Source organism: Nipponia nippon, unplaced genomic scaffold (assembly GCF_047370975.1).
Source record: "Nipponia nippon isolate SJK-2023a ecotype South Korea unplaced genomic scaffold, ASM4737097v1 scaffold_8, whole genome shotgun sequence".
Classification (NCBI taxonomy): Eukaryota; Metazoa; Chordata; class Aves; order Pelecaniformes; family Threskiornithidae; genus Nipponia; species Nipponia nippon.
The window spans coordinates 36,701,529-36,722,718 of record NW_028262402.1 but is presented as its reverse complement, the minus strand read 5'-3'; the positions used below and the strand labels follow the sequence as shown (position 1 = coordinate 36,722,718).

At 40.6% G+C, this 21,190-nt stretch overlaps 1 protein-coding gene across 10 annotated transcripts in view; it reads left to right on the top strand.

Moving 5' to 3' along the window:
* The window catches only part of TRPM3 (transient receptor potential cation channel subfamily M member 3), a 463,424-nt gene that overhangs the window by 169,321 nt on the left and 272,913 nt on the right, over positions 1–21,190 (top strand). For 9 of the 10 annotated variants that reach the window (XR_015700935.1, XR_015700934.1, XM_087741461.1 and 6 more), the window contains exon 1: positions 5,764–6,056. The exons of the other annotated variant lie outside the window; for it this stretch is intronic. Coding sequence is in view for 7 of the 9 variants with exons in the window: in XM_087741461.1 (XP_087597587.1) it covers positions 5,967–6,056 (90 nt within the window). In the remaining 2 variants the exon portion in view is untranslated. Of the gene's footprint in view, positions 1–5,763; positions 6,057–21,190 lie in introns of those variants that run through there. 10 annotated transcript variants of the gene reach the window in all.

Here is a 21,190-nt window from a genome sequence, read left to right as displayed (position 1 = left end):
TTCCTAATAAAAGTTCAAGTATACAGTTAGTTAATTTGTAGAACCTGTGTAATAAGCATAATTTTAGCTCTTTACCAAGGACTTTTTGCTGTTAGTTCCTAGCACGACACCTGCTTGTGTTAAATTGATTTGACAGTCTTCCTGCAACTACTTCTGTGGTGCTGCCTGCTGTGTCTATCTGTTCTGGGCTGTCAGTCACTGGGGTTTTTCCTTGTGAGCGTGAGGGTCCCCCAGTGTGGTCGTCTTAGTTTTGGTGACTGAACCATTCACTGGCAGACATCCTTCACCATAAGCAATTGGTAGCCAGATTAGCTCCTCAAACTGATATGGATACTGGTACACAGCTAACTGAGCAGCTGGGGAAAGTACTAAAGGCAGCGCAGGATTAGCTGTCTGCACTGATGCATGCTGAAGATGATAAAAAATTGGTTGACGGGAATTCTCAGGAAAGCAGAGAGGTGGATAATGAAACACCAAATGTGCTCAGCCCTGCAAGTCTGACCCAAGTGGTTGCAGGAGGCTTGATCATCAGAGATGGTGTCTGCTCTAGGGTAAGGCCTTTGCCTTTGGGAGGAGGGTAAAACTGGTGTGGGGGATGCACGCAGACACGCAGTACATGTGGAAAATATCGTTTGGTTATCTTGGTTCTTTATAAACCCATAGCAGAAGGCAGTAGAGATTTTTGTAATTCTTTGTCACTTTCAAAGGATACTACTAAATTACTTTCCAGTTTCAGAGGCCTGTGAGCTGAGGTGAGAAAGGTGCTCTTGTTGCATATTGCATCTGTCTGTGGCAAGTGAAGAGAAGGGCCTTATTGCAAGACAGTTGCTGTGTAGGGTCTTTGTTGACATGCTTAACAGTCAGGGTGATTTGCTCCCTTTCATGAAGTTTCATATTTTTTCTGCATTTTATTTACCAAGATAATCAAGACTAGAAAATATTTCCCATTTATCTATAGGAAAATATCACACCAACATAACTCAGTAAAGTTGATATCTGAGCTGGAAATGATAGTGAAAATGAGGTTACAGGTCGAAAATGAGGTTACAGGTCAAAACTGAGTAAGCATTAACACAAGGTTAAACAGTGCAGATAGGAACATGATGGCTAAGATGGAGAGAAACTTTTAGCATAAACAGAAGTCTGAATGTTTGAGCAGCCTGATTTCTGTTGTATGCTGTAGAGGTTACAGAACTAACAGCTTGCCTACACTTGGAAGTCAATTTAAATTAAGATAGATTGTAATTTAAAATGCAGTATTTGTTTCCAAGTAACAATCATCCATGGACATTTCTAGTCCCAAAATAAAAGTGTTATTTGCCTATGTGTTTTAATCCCTTTCAAAGAAAAACTCTAAAAGGCTGCAAACTGCGATGAAAGAGGAATGTGTGGTGAAATACACCATTCAAGGATACGGCTTGATACAGCTTCTATAGTTAAGGGTAGGCAGATTTACAAGTACCCAGACAGCAACTGAAGGTAAAATGGTGCAAATTATCAAGACTTTCTGCCAGTAGCTGCAGAAGTGAAACCACAAATAATGGTGAAGGCTGCTTGTGACATACCTGCTCAAACTTCCATTTTCTGTGTGTATAGTATGACTTTGAGCCTGCACCTCCATTTGCTTATTTTGGAACTAGGAACAATCTAACAGGGTCTCTAGGAAAGTACCTCTGGAAAGGGAGCATTGGGTGTGTCTGTACTGCTCAGGTCACCGGCTGTCTCACAAGTCCACGTCTGTTGGTTCTCTGCAGTGGCTGTGTGCTGTGGTACCCTGAGATCTCTTGTAGTAGCCCAGCTAGGTGCTTTCCCAGGCAAAAGCCAGATGCAGATCAGTTAAAGGTGACCTCAAGGTGGTCGTGAGTAGGTGTATAAAATAATTTAATCATATTTGATATTCATCACACACCTAGAAAACTTAAGATAACAGAAAGAATATCCTTTATTCTGGCTTTTCAGTCAGTTGCCCAAAGTCATAATTTATAGCTACATACAATACCATTTATGTATGTGCTTGAAACAGTCTACAGAATTGCCTGCATCTAGGACAAATTATTTAATTAACATTTCCTAAGTATATAGACATTACATTAATATGTACGTCTGTGTCTGGGGGAGAGGGAGTAATGGATATGAGCATGTGGCAGAAGACCTGTGAAAAAGCTACTTCAGGCATGCTGTGAATAGAAAGATGCGAGACGAGTAGAGTTAGGCTGCAGCCGCACAGAAGAGGTTGCTTTCTACCATGCTGACCAATACATCCTTCTGGTTTCCTTTCTTCTTTTCATTTGCACAGTGTCTCTTATTTCATACAGGAATTGTTAACTAGGCAGGATAGGAGAGCAGTGGCTCAGTTTGTAGTCCATAATACCTTTTTGTTAAATGCTTGCTCTCAAGTTGAAAATGTTGGACATTACTGGTGTCCTGAGAGTGGTCTGGATGTTAATGGGCTTCTCAGCAATTTTTCATTCTGTAGCATTCCCAGAGGTGTTAAAAGTTTACTGTATCAGAGCTTTCTAAGTGTAGTAGTATTATCACATTAGATGGCAGGAATCTACAAAGAGGTCCTCTTAAAAATGCTTTCCATGAACAGTAGGTTTAAGAAGAATAGTAATCTCTCTGTGTTGCAGGAAGCAATGGAATTTGTCTTCTATTTGCTATGCCTTCTTGTGGTACCAAAGCTGCTCCTTGGCAAGAGACAAAGAACTAGATGTGAATACTGATGGTGCAGTGAGCATGCTTCAGGGACGAAGTGTTTTAATATGAAAGTGGCAGCTCTGTCTTTTAGCTCTAGCAAAGTAGGAACTTAAATCCTAGTGGGATTGCTACATCTTTGAATCTCCTAATGGGCCTCAGATTGCAGAAGAGCTGAGCTGAGCACTTGCTTTTTCCAGCAGGGCAGAATAAGAGATTCAAACTCTGACTTTTTCACTGAAGTGAAAAAAAGCTCCACAGAACAAACAAAAAACATCTCCCTAATCTCTCACTATATTTTTTAACCATTGTTGTCAACATGTCTGAAAAAAAGCTTTTCGGAATTTGCTTCTTTTCTTCCTAAGTCGTTACCATTTATGCTTACCAAAAATTGGTGGAGGCTGCTGCCAAGACAAAGAAATCTCCTTTCTCAACTTTTCTCAAATTTATACTCAAGAGCCTCAAAATCACTGCAGTATTGCTTATAGGTAAGAGACATGCATTAAAGTTAAAATTAATTAAAATGAAGGCCAAGCAGGGATTAAATGATCTGTCTAAAGACACCCAAGGACTTTGTGGTGGAAGTGAAACTCCCATGTCATGGTAATGTCCTGCCGGCCAAGCTTCCTTGCTGCCACTGACAGAAGTTAGTATTCTTGCACTCACTTTCTGCAAATACAAATGACTAGGCAAGGCACAAGGCCATGGAAAACAGGCCTGTGAAAGAAGGTTGGTGTGTATTAAACACTGCAGCACATAACAGCTCTTGTCCCTAAGGTACTGCTTGCAGAAGAAGGCAATGATAGAGCTCATCTCAAAGACAGGAAGCTCTGTGGAAGCTAGAAGACACACTGGGCTCACTATTTTTAGTTTATTAAAGCTATCTGTTATGTTTCTTTATTGTCTTCAGCTCTCTAGCCTCCTCAGAGATTTGTTACTCTACTCATTGAAAAGAAGGGCAGCATGCTATGATTCCTCTGTCTTCTTTGTCCATAGCACGTAGGCTGAACATTTTGGTTTATGGCAGATGCCTAATGCAAAACAGATGTGAAAGGGTCAGGGTAATGATGCGTCTGGTACCTTCCCGAGAAACTCTTTCCTGATCTTCAAAGGTAAAGAACAGTTATCAGCATGGCTTGTGGCGTGGGGGACAGGGGAAAGGCATGGTCTTGGGAGTGTTGGGAGTCCTTGTTTCTGATTTGTTTGAATCTTTTACGTTCTTTTTACTATCAACCCCAAAAACTTAATCATTGGATATTATTCCCTTTATAACAGAGCAAAGTTATCATGCTGCACTCATTTTAAGATGCATGCTATTTAAAGTCAGGATTATTTTATTCTGCCTACTTAATTTTGCCTCTTTAATGGGGCCTTAGAAAAGTAGTTTCAGAAAATCATATTTACTTACTCATGTTCCATTTCACTATCAGCAGCAAGATTTTTTGCCCCCTTTTATAAAACAAATACATTCAGAGCTCAAGCAAAAAGGCATTTAAATATGCATAATTTAAACTAGCTGCCCAGTCATAACCAGAAATTCATCTGCACAGACTTTGTCACAAGGGAATAGCTCCTGGTGTTCTACCTGTTCCATTCCACAGACAACCCAGAGTTTGGTCTCCTCACCTTTGAAGTTTTATAATTTTGCCCTGTACGGTGGGGTGGAACACGTGAGAGGCTCTTCACAGCCTTGCACTGTGTTCTGGAACATTATATTCTGGGCAGAAGAATTTTTTATCCAACACTGAAGTGGAATAAGAACATTCATACAATTCTTGTGAGGGTAAAGTGAGGAGGATATGGCTGGTATGCATACGTTCAAAAGAAGCATGAAGGTACTGGGCTTCCACCTCAATGCAGATGGGCTCCTTCTACATGAGGCCCAATATATAGGCTTTGGAGAATACTGAATTATGTACAAGGGTAAGACTTCCTTTGGAGAGGAAGACTGGATTGTAAACACCAATCCTTATCCTGCTCCACTGGGATAACTTCACTGTTTTTAGGATTAAAGGACATGAAAATGGCAAATCAATGAAATCTAGCCAAGTAAATTGAATGTGTATTTTGTAACCGGAGTTACGAGAGATTTAAACTTGACTGAGAAGTGGCTGGGTTTTTTGCATAATCTGAGTAAAAACTGATCATTACTGGCAAAATTAAAAATTCACATTGCTTTATGGGATGTTTGCTTTTGCACTTTCTAACTCTTCCCTCATGTAATCTTCATCCCCTCCAAAAAACAGTGGGAAAAAGGTATTTCTCCTTTAGCTGGAGAGCTGGCATTAAGAATATCTTCATTAGCTGGGAAAGCCAGTTACTGCCCCCGATGGAAACATGTTTTGCTCTACTTGAATTGCCCCAGCACTATTACTTCATCTGTTTGCATGTCTTTAAAATAATTATTGTGCACATAGATTTAACATTAAAATGAGCTGAATTCTGAACTTGGTTTGCTCTCTTTTTTTTTTTTTTTGCCGGAATGTGCATGTTAACACTCATACTCTTATAGTACAGCTTCTAACTGCTGCTACTGGCTGCTAGCGCACCAATACTATGCCAGATCAATGAAACCATGCTTTCTAAGTCCATTGTATCAGTAAATCAAGAGTGAATTAATTTTTTCCCCTCTCAGTCTTTGCTGTCTCAGCGTTGGCCCCTCCCCTCATGCCGGTTTCCCTCTCCTCGAAATGCTTTGGGAAAGAAAGTGCAAGTACCCCTTCGCTTGCTTTATTTAAATTATCTCCTTTCTGCCCTGCTTTTCGCCCAGGGAAGCGGAGGAGCGAGGCGGATGGCTCGGCTTGCCTGGGAGAGGCGAACCTGTCTGCTCTCTCAGGAGGGCAGGAGAGAGAGAGCAGGAGCAGGAGCTCTCACTGCAGCTTTTTTTTTTATGCGGGCTGCCCCTTTCCGCTCAACCAGCGCAGCCTGCCCTGAGCAGCGGGCTGATCGCCTCCATTCAGCCACGCTTGGTATGCATGAGCACTGCTGCTCCCACGCAGGAGGTTGCTTTCTTAAGGAGGCTCGGTGGCTACCGCCACTCCGCTTGCCCAGCCCAGCCCAGCCCGGCCCTCTGCCCGCGCCGGGCGAGCCCAGCCCAGCCCAGCTCGGCCCGGCCCGGCCCAGCCCAGCCCAGCCCAGCCCGGCCCTGCCCTGCGGCACGGCGGGCGCGGGCGGGATGCGCCTGGGATGCCCGCGCCCCGGCGGGCGGTCTCGGCGGTAGGGGCTGTCAGGTCTGCGGCTGATCTGTCTCCCGGTGGGATTTGTGGAGGGTCATGAATCAGACCGATGCTCCGCGGCCACTCAACTGGACCATCCGGAAGCTGTGCCATGCCGCCTTCCTCCCCTCCGTCAGACTTCTTAAGGTAAGGTGACAGCCCGCTTTGAGAACCGGTGTCTGCCGCTCAGCATCTGTCCGGAGGGCTGCAGACGCCGCTGCTGGAAAGTTAATTCGGAAATGGTCCCAACTTTACTGTTAATTAGCTTCCCTGCTACCTTTAAAACCCCTTTGCGAGTACCTGAAGATACCGAAATGGTGTGTCTTGTACTCCAGTTCGGCATGGTTACATGGCGAGAAGGGTCTGGGGGGGGGGGGGTAGAAAGGGAGTAAGGGATGGTGGATATTATCTGTGCTTCAGTTTGCCTTGTCTTAAAAAAATGAAGCCGTGAACTTCCAGGGATGAAGAAGGTGTGTTCCTTTGTGAGCAGTCCTCTGCTATCTGTTCTTTGGGGTCATCTAGTCCCTAGGAAGTACCCAAAGGTCCAGTACTACTGAGACCAACTTGTAAGTGCAACAGTATGCAAGTGGACAAAAATTATCTTGGTTTGTTGAAAGCTGTACGTAGGAACAGGGTCAGTGAAAGACTGGCAGTGAAGACAGCATCAGTGAAACTTTCTGATGATGATTTTTTGTTTCTTTGTTTAAACCAAGTGGCACAGTTTTGAAGGTGCTTTTGAAGGTTTTTGAGTGTGCTTTCCTAGGAGATAATTATTAATTATTTGGGGTTATAGACAGTGGTCGGCTCTTAATCTTAGCACACAAAGTACCACTACTACTGCGTGTCCCACTGAAGCCGTTTTAGAGGCATTTGTAACTGGAAAACAAAAGATAGTGAATCAACTTTTTGGTGAAAAAAAGGTTACATTAAACTGAAAAGTCTTCTTTGTTCTTGGAACTTCTTAATTAATTGGATTATACAATGAAAATTTAAACAATATAGTCAGGTCTCTTTAGGTTTCTGCACCTGTAATATGTTTTACAAAATGTTGGATTCATGACACTAATTGTCTCAGTTCATCTTAGTACTTGATAGTTTGGCTTTGAAATTAATATGCAGCCAGGTAAAATGTGGCTACTCTAACAGTGTCTTAGAAGGTAATGTTTGATATAACCATCTGATTTTGTGTGGGTAGCTTTGAAATTAGGTCAGTCCTTACTAATGCAACATATTTGAACAGTGGTGTACTGTGTGATAGCGCACTTAGCAGACATATATTGCACATGTAGTTATTGTATATGTGATGCACAAGTGACCATACTGTGTACGATAACAGGTATTTGTCACATCCTGACAAGAAGGGGCTACCCTAGGAAAATATTTCTGTTTCCAAACCAGATGTATGGCTGCTGGGAGGTACATTGTGAGCAGCTCCAAAGAACAGAACAAAGATAAAACTTAGATTGCTGAAAAATCAAAATATAACTAATACAGAAAAATCAGAAAGTGGTGCTGATTCTCTTGCAAAGGCTTCCCCCCACCTCCGCCCCAGAAACACACATTAGAATATCCATACTCTACAAGTCAGATACATTTAGGAGAACATAATTTCCCTGAGGTGTGAGAACTCAGATGTGGGGAATTTTATTATCATTCTCAGTGTCAGGGAAAAAAAAAGGTCTGCAATATTTTTTTGGCAGACAAATGTTGCCCCCTGTGTATGGTTTCCCTTCATTGCACTTTAAGGGTGAACGTTGCAATTAATTATTAAAAGAGCTGACTAAAAATTATTTTCTGAAGCTACAGCTATAACCTTTCAGGGCCAGACAGGGAGTGGACCCAGCAGAGTTAACAAGAGCAGGGCAAATAACCAGAGATAAGCAACCTCTGCACGGAGGTGTGTGTGAGGTGTGGCAGAGACCACAGCAAAGGAGGAGGGACTCTAGCACCTTCCTGAGCTGATGAGCAGAGCTGGTTGATTGGAGGGGGAAATGCATGTATCAGCATCTTCAAGGCTCCCAATCAGCTTAAAATTTTGCTTCCAATGTATACTTCGTATCTTTGTCTTTTATTATTTAACGTGTTCAAAGCAAGTGATGCACATTAGACCAGGGCCCCATTGTCCTAATTCCCCAAAAGATACAATAGCCAACCTGAAGGAATTCTCCTGTCATGAAGAGCTATTAAGGAGAGAGTGTGATAACAGCAGCATTAAATTACCAGATGAGCAGTATAAGTATTTTTCTGCTTTTCCTCATGGAATTTGAAAATTTTTATGTATACAAATTCACTCATCAGAAGGGTGTCTGTATTCTTTTCTGTCTTGTGTCTTTCTCCAAAAAATAAAGAAACCCTTTTTTTTTTTTTTTTTTTTTTTGATATGAAAGGTGCTCCTGTAAATCCACAAACATTGGAAAGGCACGGCAATAATCTAAGCTAATTTTTTAATTGCCCAGTTTCCAAATGGATTAAGTGGACTTAAGGGCTAATGCAATATTGTTTCTCAGTAGACATCCAGTAGACCCTTTTTTATACAGCCTTTCTCTGCAGAGAATGCCCTCAATAACAGAATAAACTTTGCAAAAGCTGATATGTAATGGCACATTTTTATTATTATCTCCTTTATCTAGGGTTGCCAAACTGTATTTCAATGTACATTGTAAATTTATTAAGAGCAAGAGAATATAAAATATTGTTGTGTCTTTGTTATTTCCATGCTTTATTTTAGTCTGCCAGAACAAGACAACTAAATGACATCATTAAGTTCAAGGATACACCTTTGCCTGAACGTTAAGAATGAGAGATAGCGGAGATTTCCTGTTTTACACATGAAAAAATCACTGTGGCATGACCTGGACCTTGGTAATAAACAGCACAAACTTTTCAATTAATTCCACGTCTTCTCAATGAGAAGTTTAAAGTTCTTATCCTGTGGATATAATTTTAAGTGTAGCATCAGTGCTTTTACACTGATGGATCTAAATAAACACTGGAAGCTGGGACTTGCATGGAGGCCTCTCACTTGGTATTACTAACTAACAAATCTATAGGATCATCTTGAATTGACTGGTTTTAGATAAATAATAAAAGGTGTTGTCATGGTTTAACCCCAGCCGGCAACTAAGCACCACACAGCCGCTCGCTCACTCCCCCCACAGCGGGATGGGGGAGAGAACTGGAAGGGTAAAAGTGAGAAATAAAGACAGTTTAATAGGGAAAGCAAAATCTGCACACACAAGCAAAGCAAAACAAGGAATTCATTCACTACTTCCCATCGGCAGGCAGGTGTTCAGCCATCTCCAGGAAAGCAGGGCTCCATCACGCGTAAAGGTTACTTGGGAAGACAAATGCCATCACTCTGAATGTCCCCCCTTCTTCTCTCCTCAGCTTTATATGCTGAGCATTCCACCATATTGTATGGGATATCCCTTTGGTCAGTTGGGGTCAGCTGTCCCAGCTGTGTCCCCTCCCAGCTTCTTGTACACCCCCAGCCTACTTGCTGGTGGGGTGGGGTGAGAAGCAGAAAAGGCCTTGAGTCTCTGTAAGCATCCATCAGGAATAACAACAGCATCCCTATGTTATCAACACTGTTTCCAGCACAAATCCAAAACATAGCCCCATGCTGGCTTCTGTGAAGAAAATTAACTCTATCCCAGCCAAAAGCAGAACAGGTATTATTCAACAGGTAGGCTATGCTCTTACTCCATTCTGTTGAAACAGTGTGCAGTGCTCAGTTGCCTGAACTGACATTTGATACGGCTCTGGCCACAGTGGCCTCATTTGATTTAGATAAACTACGATCATTTGCAGATGCTGTCCAGCTTTTCTCCCTGTGCTTTTCTTCCAGGCATGTGTTCCTGTTCTAACCCACTTCACTAATACCCTCATGTTTAGGTATGGCTTTATAATCCTGTTTTCTCAGTTTTTCATTTTCTAACAGGCACACACAATACTAGGAGCTGTATTTGAAGTACAGATTCAAACAAATTATTGGAGAAAATTTTTACGACTTGTGTCATCAGCTCATCCTTCACGGCTCCCATTTTTTCCCCTAATGAATATTTTCTGTAGCACGTTCCACGCTGGTGCGTTTTGCAGTTGTTTCAATATGCTTAAACACATGCTAACGCACCATCTAATGCCTTCTCATCTGAAGTAAGAGGATTAAGAAGTGCCTTGAGCACATGTGCAGAGAGGGTGGCTTTGCATAGAGAAAGGAACCATCATTCTCCTGAGATGGTCAGGTTAGCTTCCAGCGGTGGCTTCCCAGCAGTGACTTGTCCAGCTTCTGTTTCTCCACGTGAGTTCTGAAGCTTGTCTCTTTGTGTGTTTGGCCAAGGTCTTCTTACCTCGATACTTTTTTATTTCTTTTAAGGAAGGGTTAATATTAGTGGCAAGCAGTCCTGATCCACTTTGTGCCGTTGTATATGTAAGAGCTATTTTTCCTGTTGCAGAAAGCTCTGGTAGTCACATTTCTGTTTATTTTATGGTGGAAGAGAGGTTCTGAGTCTCCACGTGTCAGAAGAAGAGATTGCCTCCCAAGAAACGAAGCCAAGTCCAAATGTTGGGATTCAGAGAAAACAGACTTTTTAGAACAATGATGTTGTATGCTCTTAAAAATGTTAGTGAATGACATCATACTAAAGACTTCACTCAGAGGTCCCTGTGCCCTAGGAAAGACTGCAGATATTGCACTTGACATGATACATGCCATGGGATCAAGGAATGAGCAATACACGAAAAAAAAAGCTGAACTGAGAGTAGACAGAGGACTGAAAAATAAAAGGTCTGTAATGTGCAATAAGCTTAACACCACAGATTTAGAGATGTGCATGTGTAGAAGTACTGTACTAGACATTTGGAAAGCAACAAATTACCCAGCCTGTTTTTTCTTAGTAAGACTACCGAATTTTTTTATAATGAATTTGAATTGCAGGTCAGTAAGTAGACTTGGAAGGGAGGAACTTTGGAAGGGCTAGAGGAAAGGAAACAGTGAATCAGAAGAAACTCTGGAGAAAATGTTTTGGCTAATTTTTCCCAGCATGCGGCTCAGCAAAAATGCCTGCTCAGCTCTACCAAATAAACACAGAGAACATTTACCTAACCTGGGAAGCAGCCTAATCTATCTCCAGGAACTGCTGGAAGCTTAAAGAGAACAGACACTAAGTTTCTTACCAAATGAGAAACTAGATCTTATTTTTGTTAATTATTTTTATTTGATTGCCCTACCAAGAATGCATAAGGTAACCCAAGAGAAAACTAAAACCCTAAAGAATGGTTCATTAGAAGGAGACACAGTGTCTTTTAAGTGTGACAATATATACATATGAAATTCTGGCTGGGCTGAAATATGTGAAATAGAAGTGTGAACAATATTTCTCCTGCTACAGCAAGTGTTACCATAAAAAAGGTATCTATGGGAATAAAGACTTGGAAACACGTGGCAGGCTTTATTAAGGTACATGGTGAAATACCACACTGTTCAACAGCTTAAATCAGCTAAAATCTCATTGCTATTTGATTACCAAATACAACTTTATTTCAGGATACTTTTAAAAAATCTGATTTGGTAAACTGCCTGAAAACTTTGCTTCTCCAGAATGGTGGAAGAATTAAATGTGTTCTTTATAAAATAGTAAATATTTATGCTTCTGAATCCACTACTGTGAGGAAAAGTGACTGTAAGAGAGGAGAAAGCTATAGCTTTTGGAGCGGATTTTATTCCTCACGTGGATTTGAAAAAAAGGGTTATTGGACTGATAGAATAGTCCTATAACTCAGGGAAGATAATTTAATAAATAATTTTTAAAATTACTTGTATTTGTGTGCCATAATCATTAGATGGTAATGTTAGATTATGTTATGGTCTTCAGGAACAGAAGTGTAAGCTTTTTATGCTATTTTGTTCACTATCAACGAGCAAATGAGCAGAAATCTAGACACAGAGACAGTCAAAACATGTAGATGTTTTTCTCTTAGCTAGTCTTTCGATGTCCAGTTGGCAGTGGGGTCTTCTGTTTTATCATTGCTTAATAGCTAAGTATTGATTCTGGTTATTATTTTAGTTAATTTACCATATCCACCTTTCAAACTGCAACAAAATGAGAGGGCAGGTTTACTAAGTTTCGATTGAAAAACTGAGATACTTGGAACAAATCCTAATGCATACTGTCATCATTAGTGAGCTGGAGCACTTAATGTTTCTGAAAGTAATATGCACATTACCAACAGTAAAATGAGGGTAGTAATTTACCTGTGCCTGCACTCAGCTGCTTACTGACTTAAACTGTAATAACAAATGCGCCACCACAGTGCTTCCTTCAGGAGGATTTGATGCATTCTGGGAAGTAACGACAGTTCAGCCCTTAGGATCAGACTGCTTAAAACACAGGCATGTAGAAAATATCAGTCAATGTAACAATTTTCTTGTAGATTTGCTAATAAAAAAACTAGTCACACCTCTTGTTATGGTGGGATGCTGTATAGGGTATGAAAGATAGATGAGTTTTAAGAGTGCATGTAAGTTCTGTTCAGAAAGAAATTATTTGATAAACAAACTTCTGTTTTCCTGCCAGAAAGACTGTAGTTATATCTATTACAGTTGTAATAGATGTTGCATGGTTTTGACTCTAATTCACAGATTTTCTGGGGTGCATTATTTGTCCTTAGAAGCCCAAAAGCCATGTTACCATCAAAGAAAGATTCTGCTTTCTGTTGGATGTTCTGCTCCTGTGCCATCATTTTCATCATTTAAGGGTGGCAGCAAAGAGACCTGGCTAGCGTATTGCTCTGTCTTTGCAGTCTCCTGCTTTTTCATCAAGAAATTCATTTACCACGCCAAATCAGGGGAGCAATGGGTGTTGCAATGTGCACAGGTACACTTGCATTACTGCTGCTCAACTGTTAGCTGCGCCTCTAGTACTTCACTTCTTATAACCAAGTAATGGCAGCATGGTGAAGACATTTTACAGCTGGGGTTGAACAACTGATAATATGCTTTTTGGGGGTTGCACCTTACCAAAAGCTGCTTATTTCTTGAAGTCGTGCTTCTCACCAATGGTGAGATGAGATGATCCTTCTCGTGTTGCAACTGGGCATGTTCATGTGTAAGGACTTTCTGGCAGGTTATGTCAGTTCATTTCTTCTGAAAGGGAAGGAAATGGAAGCTGATAGTGATTTTTCCTTTTTCATATACAGAAGTAGTCACTTTGTGTGGTTAATTCTTTGGTGCAGTGCACATTTTTTATGTGATCTAAGGTGAATCAGAGCTTGTTAGCAGTTTGCCTTATTGACGGAATGTTTTCCATGAATATGATCAGGTTGGTGACCACTGACTTGGAAGTGATGTAGCACCAAATCAGTTTCCACAACAAGAAATATTATCCCAATTAAGAAAAAAGAAAGCGAGAGATCAAAACAAGAAGCCTAGTGATAGAAGTCAAGTTTCCATGGAATAGCCTACATGTAAAAGAGGTCGACACATTAGTGCCATTTTGAAGGAGGAGGCTGTAGTCTACTGATTTCATGTAGAGGGAAAAATGGTTTTGACTTTCAGGTTGGAAAAGGCTGTGTAAATGCAAATTTCTTCTTTGAAACCAGAAAATTTTAGGAAAAAATGACTCTTGTTTCTAGGTATGTTGCAACCATGTGAGTGCTTTTCAAAAAGAAGTGATAGAAAAGGTGATATTAAATTTTTGGTCTTGATGCAGCAGCTAAGGTACAAAAATACCTGGCTGTTGTAAAGTAAGGATCCTGCAACAGCTACAGGTTCTTATCCTCTTGCACATCAGTATTATTTTGCAGTGCTTTCCCTAAGTCCAGCTGTTTCATTAGCGTCTTTACCTTCATCTTAGAAAACACAGTGGGGTTTTGCCTTCTTCTGTGCTGCGTGGCCAGTGGGCTATAGTGACAAAGGTGAGGTATCAGAGAAGTCATCCAGGGTTGTCCACGTTTCCTGCACGCAGAAGGACTTGGCTCATAAATGATCTCTGCTTCCCATGATGCTCAGTCTTTTCAGATTTGAATATATACAGGAGGTGACAAGTGGCCTCAATTCCCATTGGCCTTTGCAAGAATTGATAATATATGAAACAATGCAATAAACTTGCCTATCAGAAAATAAATGCAACTTCCCTAATTTGTGACTGCATGAGTGATGCTTTATGGTCTTGTTTCTAGAGAAATTAAAAAAAAAAAACAAACCCTAGCATTTTTTATGTGTATTAAGAGAATAGAAAAAAATTAAGGCTGGTTCTGAACAGACACTATTGTTTTAAAAATAATTATAAAATGCTAAGTACAGAAGTCATACAAGCACGAGGCTACAAATACAATGCTGCTTAATGTGTTAGTGGAATCCTGTATGAACAGCATAAGATTTTAATGTTGTTCTGCAATACTGTTCCTTATGTTTGAAACGGTGCATGTGAAAAATTCAGGGGAAAAGACCATGAAGTGAAGCTGAGTGGTTTTATTCCACCTGAATTGCTAACAAGACTATGCTACAGTGTAAAAAGAAATGCGTTTGGGGTCTCTGGAAAGTTATGTCAAAGCCAGTAATAAAGCATGAAATAAAATCACTTCATCAAAAATATCTTACATCCCGCAAATAATATGATGCCATGAAACAGTCTGACAAAGTGCTTTTATCAGTGCCAAGGAAGTTACTGAAGAAAATATCAGGATTCTTATAATGTAATTAAAACAATCATCAGGCTGATTTTACGTTAGTGAGAAGGTGATTCAGTGAAAACATTGTCTTCCAGTTGCCTTTTTCTTCAGCTGTTGTTGGAGATGCAGAGGGCAGATGTAGTAACTTACTGAGCCATCATAATTAAGAATTTAAGGAATTGCACTGCATTGTTTTGTTACGGAAGGATGCCATTTTCTGAACTTTGAATCAGCATGGCATGTTGCTGCTGGGTCTGTTTTAATGCAGTATCACACCTCAGTTTCCCAGTGTGATGGCTTGATATGCACCTTTGCATATAGCTAGAAAGAGGGACCAAAACTACAACTGGATGAACTAATTACAGGATACCCTGAGGACCTTCCAGACTGACTTTTCTATGGTTGTATGTAGAATTTTCTAAGTTTTCTGACTCAGAGAAGGCATTTTCCAAATAAATTCTTTTTCAACTTTTGGGTTCAATACTTGAAATTACTGGGTGCTGTCTTATGCAGGAGGCTGTATTTCATGAACAGTGTTTTTTTCTGGCTGCAAATTCTGTGTTATCACATTAAAACTGTGAAGATCTGCACAACCTAGCCATAATACTAGTGCTTTTCTCATATTTTTTTTTTTCCTGCATTTCTGCCCACCTCCCTGCTGGCCCTTTCCCTGAACTGCATCACTCAAAGCAGCTTTCTGACATTTAGCTGCTTACCCTGTACTCACAGAAGCAATAGTGGTGCCAGGTTACAATGGCAATAACGATTACCAATAATTTGCTACATGCAGTCCAATGACTGAACCATCCAAGGAAGAGGTCACCTCCCTCTGTCTGAAGGACAGGTAGATCAGCCATCAAGATTGCCCAAAATGCTCGTTAAGGCAAGCACACCAGTAGTTAAAAGGTATCCCTTCTTTTTTGGATGCGATGGCTGTAATTTTGTATTGTCTTTGATATATCTGGTTGCAAAGTAACACTGCTTGGAAGCCAAATACTTTTTTAAATTATTCAGTTCAAATCCAACTTTGTCTTAAAAAAGAATATGATGCAAATTTTTTAGAAGTCCTACACTTACTTTCTTCTGTGAGAACAGGATAAATTGGGGTACATCATGAAAAGAGAACCCCAAAACTTGCTTACTCTGTCCTGCCACTAGCAGGACTACTTCAATATGCATAATTTCTTACAGGTGTTTGTCTAAGTTCCTAAAGCTGTAACCCTCATAGGCAATCTTTTACAGTGACCCTATCTATGCCATCAGAAATATTTTCCTGTGGTGTCTGCCTGGATCTTTCTTGCTGCACTTAAAGTCTATGATTTCTTGTTTTGCCCACTGTGAGCAGAGGGGACAGATGTAGCAGCCTTTTGTGCTGAAAAATTCTTGTGTTGTGTTTGGAAATTGGCTAGTTGAATAGATTCACTCATGACATATGGATCTTTGTCATAGATTATTACATTATTTATTCCACTATTCCGTCCACAGAAGTTAGACTGAGATTTCCTTGCTGCTTTCTTTTTTCTCTCTTTCTCCAGTCTTCAGGTGTCTTACTGGAAAGGCCAGCAGGGATGTGAGGGACTCCTGCTCAATCTTTAGGCTAATCTATATATAAGCTCTATAAACTGGGGAAGGGTTGATAAGGAAACAGAAGGTATCACAACCCTCCTTCATTTCTGTCTCCTGAAGAAACTAAATAACATTTCTGTTAAATTGCCTACAAAGTCTCTCTGATTTAACTGACTTTACAAGAACGTGAGGTGACTAACAACTATCAGTCTTTAGGGAGAGCTTTGGGGGGGCACAATCACTTTCTATTTGCACAGTAAAAATATTCTAGTATAGTAATACAACCAGTGTAGTAATACAGCCAGTAATACTAGTAATACAGCCAGTGCTTTTTAATGGTCACATTAGCAAAGAAATTTTAAAAGTCAATGTGGGGGACAATCAGTGGCAGAGTACTTATTAAGACACTGAACTTCAAGCATACGTGCTACCTTTATTGCATACAAATGAGGGAATTTAATGTTTATGTGCATTTCTCTGGAATAAAAAGGTGATTTTGATCCTTCTAACACAAACTGGGGGGGTGGGAAGGGAACAAAACAGGTTTTCAGAGATATCCTAGTGGGAAATTAAATGTGATCAGGTTATTTTATGTTGATACATGTGATTATTTAAGAATAATTTAAAGATAAAGATCTGATCTATCAAGCTGAAAATATCCTGTGCAGTTTATTATTAATGGTAACTGTGGGAGCTTTAGCTTGTTCAAGACGGGAATAGTAAATTGTTCAGAGGATTGCTTCCCCTTAGAAGCTGCTGACTGCTATTACTAACATCCAAGGATGAGCTTTTTTCTTTTGGTTACTTTTATTTCTTAAGTAGTGCAAATATCTAGTTTTATTTAATGTTAAAAACTCTCAAGCGTTACTAAAATGTCCCATGATAAAATGGGTGTCTGTAGAGTTAGAACAAATGAGAAGACCTACTTGTTCACCCAATATTGCAGTCTGCCAGGGATGTGACTACAATAGGAAGTCTTTAGGTAAGTACTGGAACTGAGCAAATTGTTTGCATCAAATTATCTGACAAATTTAGCATCTCAGTGCCATGAAATGTGTTAGCACAGATAGTTTCCATTAATTTATTTAGGACTCATCTGAAATCCAATTGAATCAATGGAGACACTTTCACCAATTTTTAGGGGGTGTGACCCTTATTTGCCAGATAGTAGAGCTTGAAGCTTGAAGCAGAAACACTGCAATAGTCCAGGATATGTATAATGTACATTATGTTATTTTAATTCAAGACTGGGCATGTGTTCAGGTATCTCTGCTGCAAATAGTTGTGTGCATAACTAATGCTGCAAATTTTTTCCATATCAAATCCCAAGTCTGCTCTCCCCTTAAAGTAAATGAGGAGGGCAGAAAGCTGAATATGATTAAATAAATATGAGTAGCTGCAAAGAAATGTGTGGAACATTTATTAATTAAATTGATTAGCAGCGTAGCATAGAAAAAAATGTGTTTTCATTTTATTTGAGCAATGAGGATATGCTCACTATCCATGGCAGTTCTAGCCCTTGTTTGCACTGATGCAATCACAAAATGACATTTTATGACAGATAAACCACATTAATGGTGAGGTATTTGCTCCTAGTGCTTTGCAATTGCATAGTGAAGTATTCTACTTTAGTTGATTTTGTGGAATGCACTTTATTTCAGTATCAGTGTGATCACTTAATGTGACATTGCTTCAAGCCTTGATAACTAGATTCTTTGTGACAGTCATCCCAACCCTAATTCTACTCTTAGCACTTGTTAGTAAATGCTTATTTGAAAGGCAGAAGTCATTTCATGTCAGGAAGGATTTCTCCCCAGTGGTGGTTTAAGCTTGGCTGATGTGGCAGTTGGACTCCAGTTCTGGGACACACTCTCTTCCTTGACCGTAGCCAAAGCAAAGTTAATACTGCAACACCATCTGAACTAAGCTGGCCTGTGTCTCTCATAGCATTTCTTCCCCATGCCAAATGCTATTGTATGCACTGGCTGTATATATATAGTCTAGAAAAATGTCTCCTGCAAATGAAAAATCCCAGTTTGGAAGCACCTGTTATGGATCATGGTAAGTAAACCTAGCATTAACATCCTCAAAGTTGCTTTTTAATGCCTTATTTTTGTGTGTTCAGAATTAATATCCCTTTACTGTAGATTGATTTTTCAGAAACCGCTGAGGCAGCATTCTCTGGAAATAACAGTCCCAATACAACCATAATGCCAGTTATCTTGTTTCCTGAAGCTGGAAAACTCAAAATCACTAAGATGAGGGACTCACAATGTGTCTGCATCAAAACGGCTCCATTAAAATTTTAGCTTTTTCTGGATTTCCTTTCTGTGTTTCCATGATGCAATAGGCTATGACTCTGAATTTCACGTTTGAGGTCCTCCTCGGATACTCAAATTAGCTGTAATTAAAACACTTGCTTCCTGCTGTGGGGGCTTTCAACTTCTCACTGGGAGGCCACAGGCAGCATAGCATAATATACTTGTTTCAGTGCAAAAAAGAAAGATTCAGTAAGGAATGAGATACCCATAATTAATTCAGGTAGTTGATATGTGATCTGAATACTCTGTGAATACATAAATGCTAAAACACATTATACTTAAAGCAGCAATTATTATTATATCCCACTTGTTTGGATTCCATACATATCAGTAGATCTCTGCTTGTACTAGATTTTTTGTTAAATTCCATTCATAAAAAAGTGGGTTATTTAAAAATAAAAAACTGAAGTAGGTTAGCAACAGAAATATTGACAAGATGTTATAAGTAAAATAAAGCAGATGAAAATAGAACACATTAACGCAAAGTCTTTGAACTTCATGCACAGGATAAAATACAAGCACATTTTAGAATGACATATTACTAATATCAGTTTGTGCAGAAAGTTTATCTAATCAAGTTAATCCTTTCACTAGCTGCTGTTTGCTGTCTGCTTCCTGGTCTCATTCTGGAGATAGCAGATTATTACTCTCAGATCTGAGCTAAAGTTAGTTAGCTCATCCATGTATACTTAGAATCGCAGAATATCTCAAGTTAGAAGGGACCCATACGGATCATCCAGTCCAACTCCCTGCTCTTCGCAGGACTACCTAAAACTAAACCATATGAGTAAGAGCATCGCCCAGGTGCTCCTTGAACTCTGACAGGCTTGGTGCCGTGACCACTTCCTTGAGGCGTCTGTTCTAGTGACCAGCTACCCTCTCAGTGAAGAACCTTTTCCCAGCGTCCAATCTGAACTTCCCCTGACTTCCCAGCTTCATTCCATCTCCTCGTGTCCTATTGCTGGTCACCAGAGAGAGGAGATCAGCACCTTCCCTTCCGCTGCCCGACTTGAGGAAGTTGTAGACTGTGATGAGGTCACCCCTCAACCTTCTCTTCTGCAAGCTGAACAAACCGAATGACCTCAGCCACTTCTTGTAAGCCTTGCTCTCGAGACCTTTCACCGTCTTGGTTGCCCTCCTCTGGACATACTCTAATAGTTTGATGTCCTTCTTATATTGAGGTGCCCAAAACTGCACACAGTACTTGAGGTGGGGCTGCACCAGTGCAGTGTAGAGTGGGACAGTCACCTCCCTTGACCAGCTAGCGATCCTGTGCTTGATGCACCCCAGGAAGGACATGGTTGACCCTTTCGGCTGCCAGGGCACACTGTTGGCTCATATTCAACTTGCCATCAACCCAAACCCCCAGATCTCTTTCCGCAGGGCTGCTCTCCAGCCTCTTGTCCCCCAGTTTGTACCTATAACCAGGATCACCCTGTCCCAGGTGGAGAATCTGGCACTTGCTCTTGTTAAATTTCATATGTTTGGTGATTGTGCAAGCTCTCTAGTCTATCCAGATCTCTCTGTAACGCCTCTCTACCCTTGAGGGAGTCCACAGCTTTTCCTAGTTTAGTATCATCGGCAAACTTGCTTAAGGTACATTCGACTCCTGCATCCAGATCATTTATAAAAACATTAAAACATTGCTTGACTTCCTATTTGCTATTTTACTCTCAATACTAGAAATAGTGGTGGAAACTGGAGTTCATGGTGGACAGCAGGGTTGAACATGAGGCAACGATGTGTTCTTTCAGCAAAGAGAGCCAGCTGCATTCTGCACTGTTTTAGGACTGTAGCCAGCAGAGGCCAAGGGAAGTGATCCATCCCCCTCTGTGAGACCACATCTGAGTGCTGTGTCCAGTTCTGGGCTCCCCAGAACAAGAATCATATGGACGTGTTGGGAGTGAGTGTGGTGGAGGCCACTAAACAGTTCAGGGAGTTTTGCACATGACATGCGAAAGAGAGCTGGGTTTCTTCAACCATAGGAAGGGAAGGTGGAAGGGAAGTCCTGTTTCTGGCTTTCTGTACCTAAAAGCAGGGTAAAGAGGAGATGAAGCCAGAGGTTTTTGAGAGATGCTGAGTATCAGGACAAGAGTAATGGAAAAAAGTCATCATAAATGTGTTTAAGCACTGAAACAGGTTCTCTGCAGAGGCTGTAGACTTTCTGACCTTGGAGATGCTGAAAACTGAGCTGCATGGGGCCTGAGCAGCCTGATCTAACTGGAGCTGTATGGAGAATTGTGTTTTCCTGATTTGATATAGTTTGCAAAATGGAGCAAAAACTGTTAATCTTCAAAGAAAATGTCTTTGGTTTTGCAGACGTCTCTTCTGTTTTAAATGTGGGCAGAGATACATTTTTACACACTTTCTTACACAGTTTGGAACAGCACCACAACTGCTAGGCTGTTATCACAGGAGCCTCTTGAATTCAGGAGTTGTCAGAAGAGTCTTCTGAAGTTACTCTCAATGCTTTGTCGCAGTGGATATATCAAGGGTGAAGGGTGACAAACTTTGTATGTATTCTGTGGATGTGGAGCAGAGTGGTTTCTAGGTACACATTTCATTGCAGTTATGTTCTGGAGTTGTTTTTGCTGTAGCAGCTTTGCAGCTGAGTGTCTCACAAATTTGTTTGGATGGCTGATTGTATCATGATTGTAGAAACTGATTTACAGCAACAGGCAGCTTTCAGAAAGTTCAGGCAGCCATTGTGTGTCTGACTCTTCA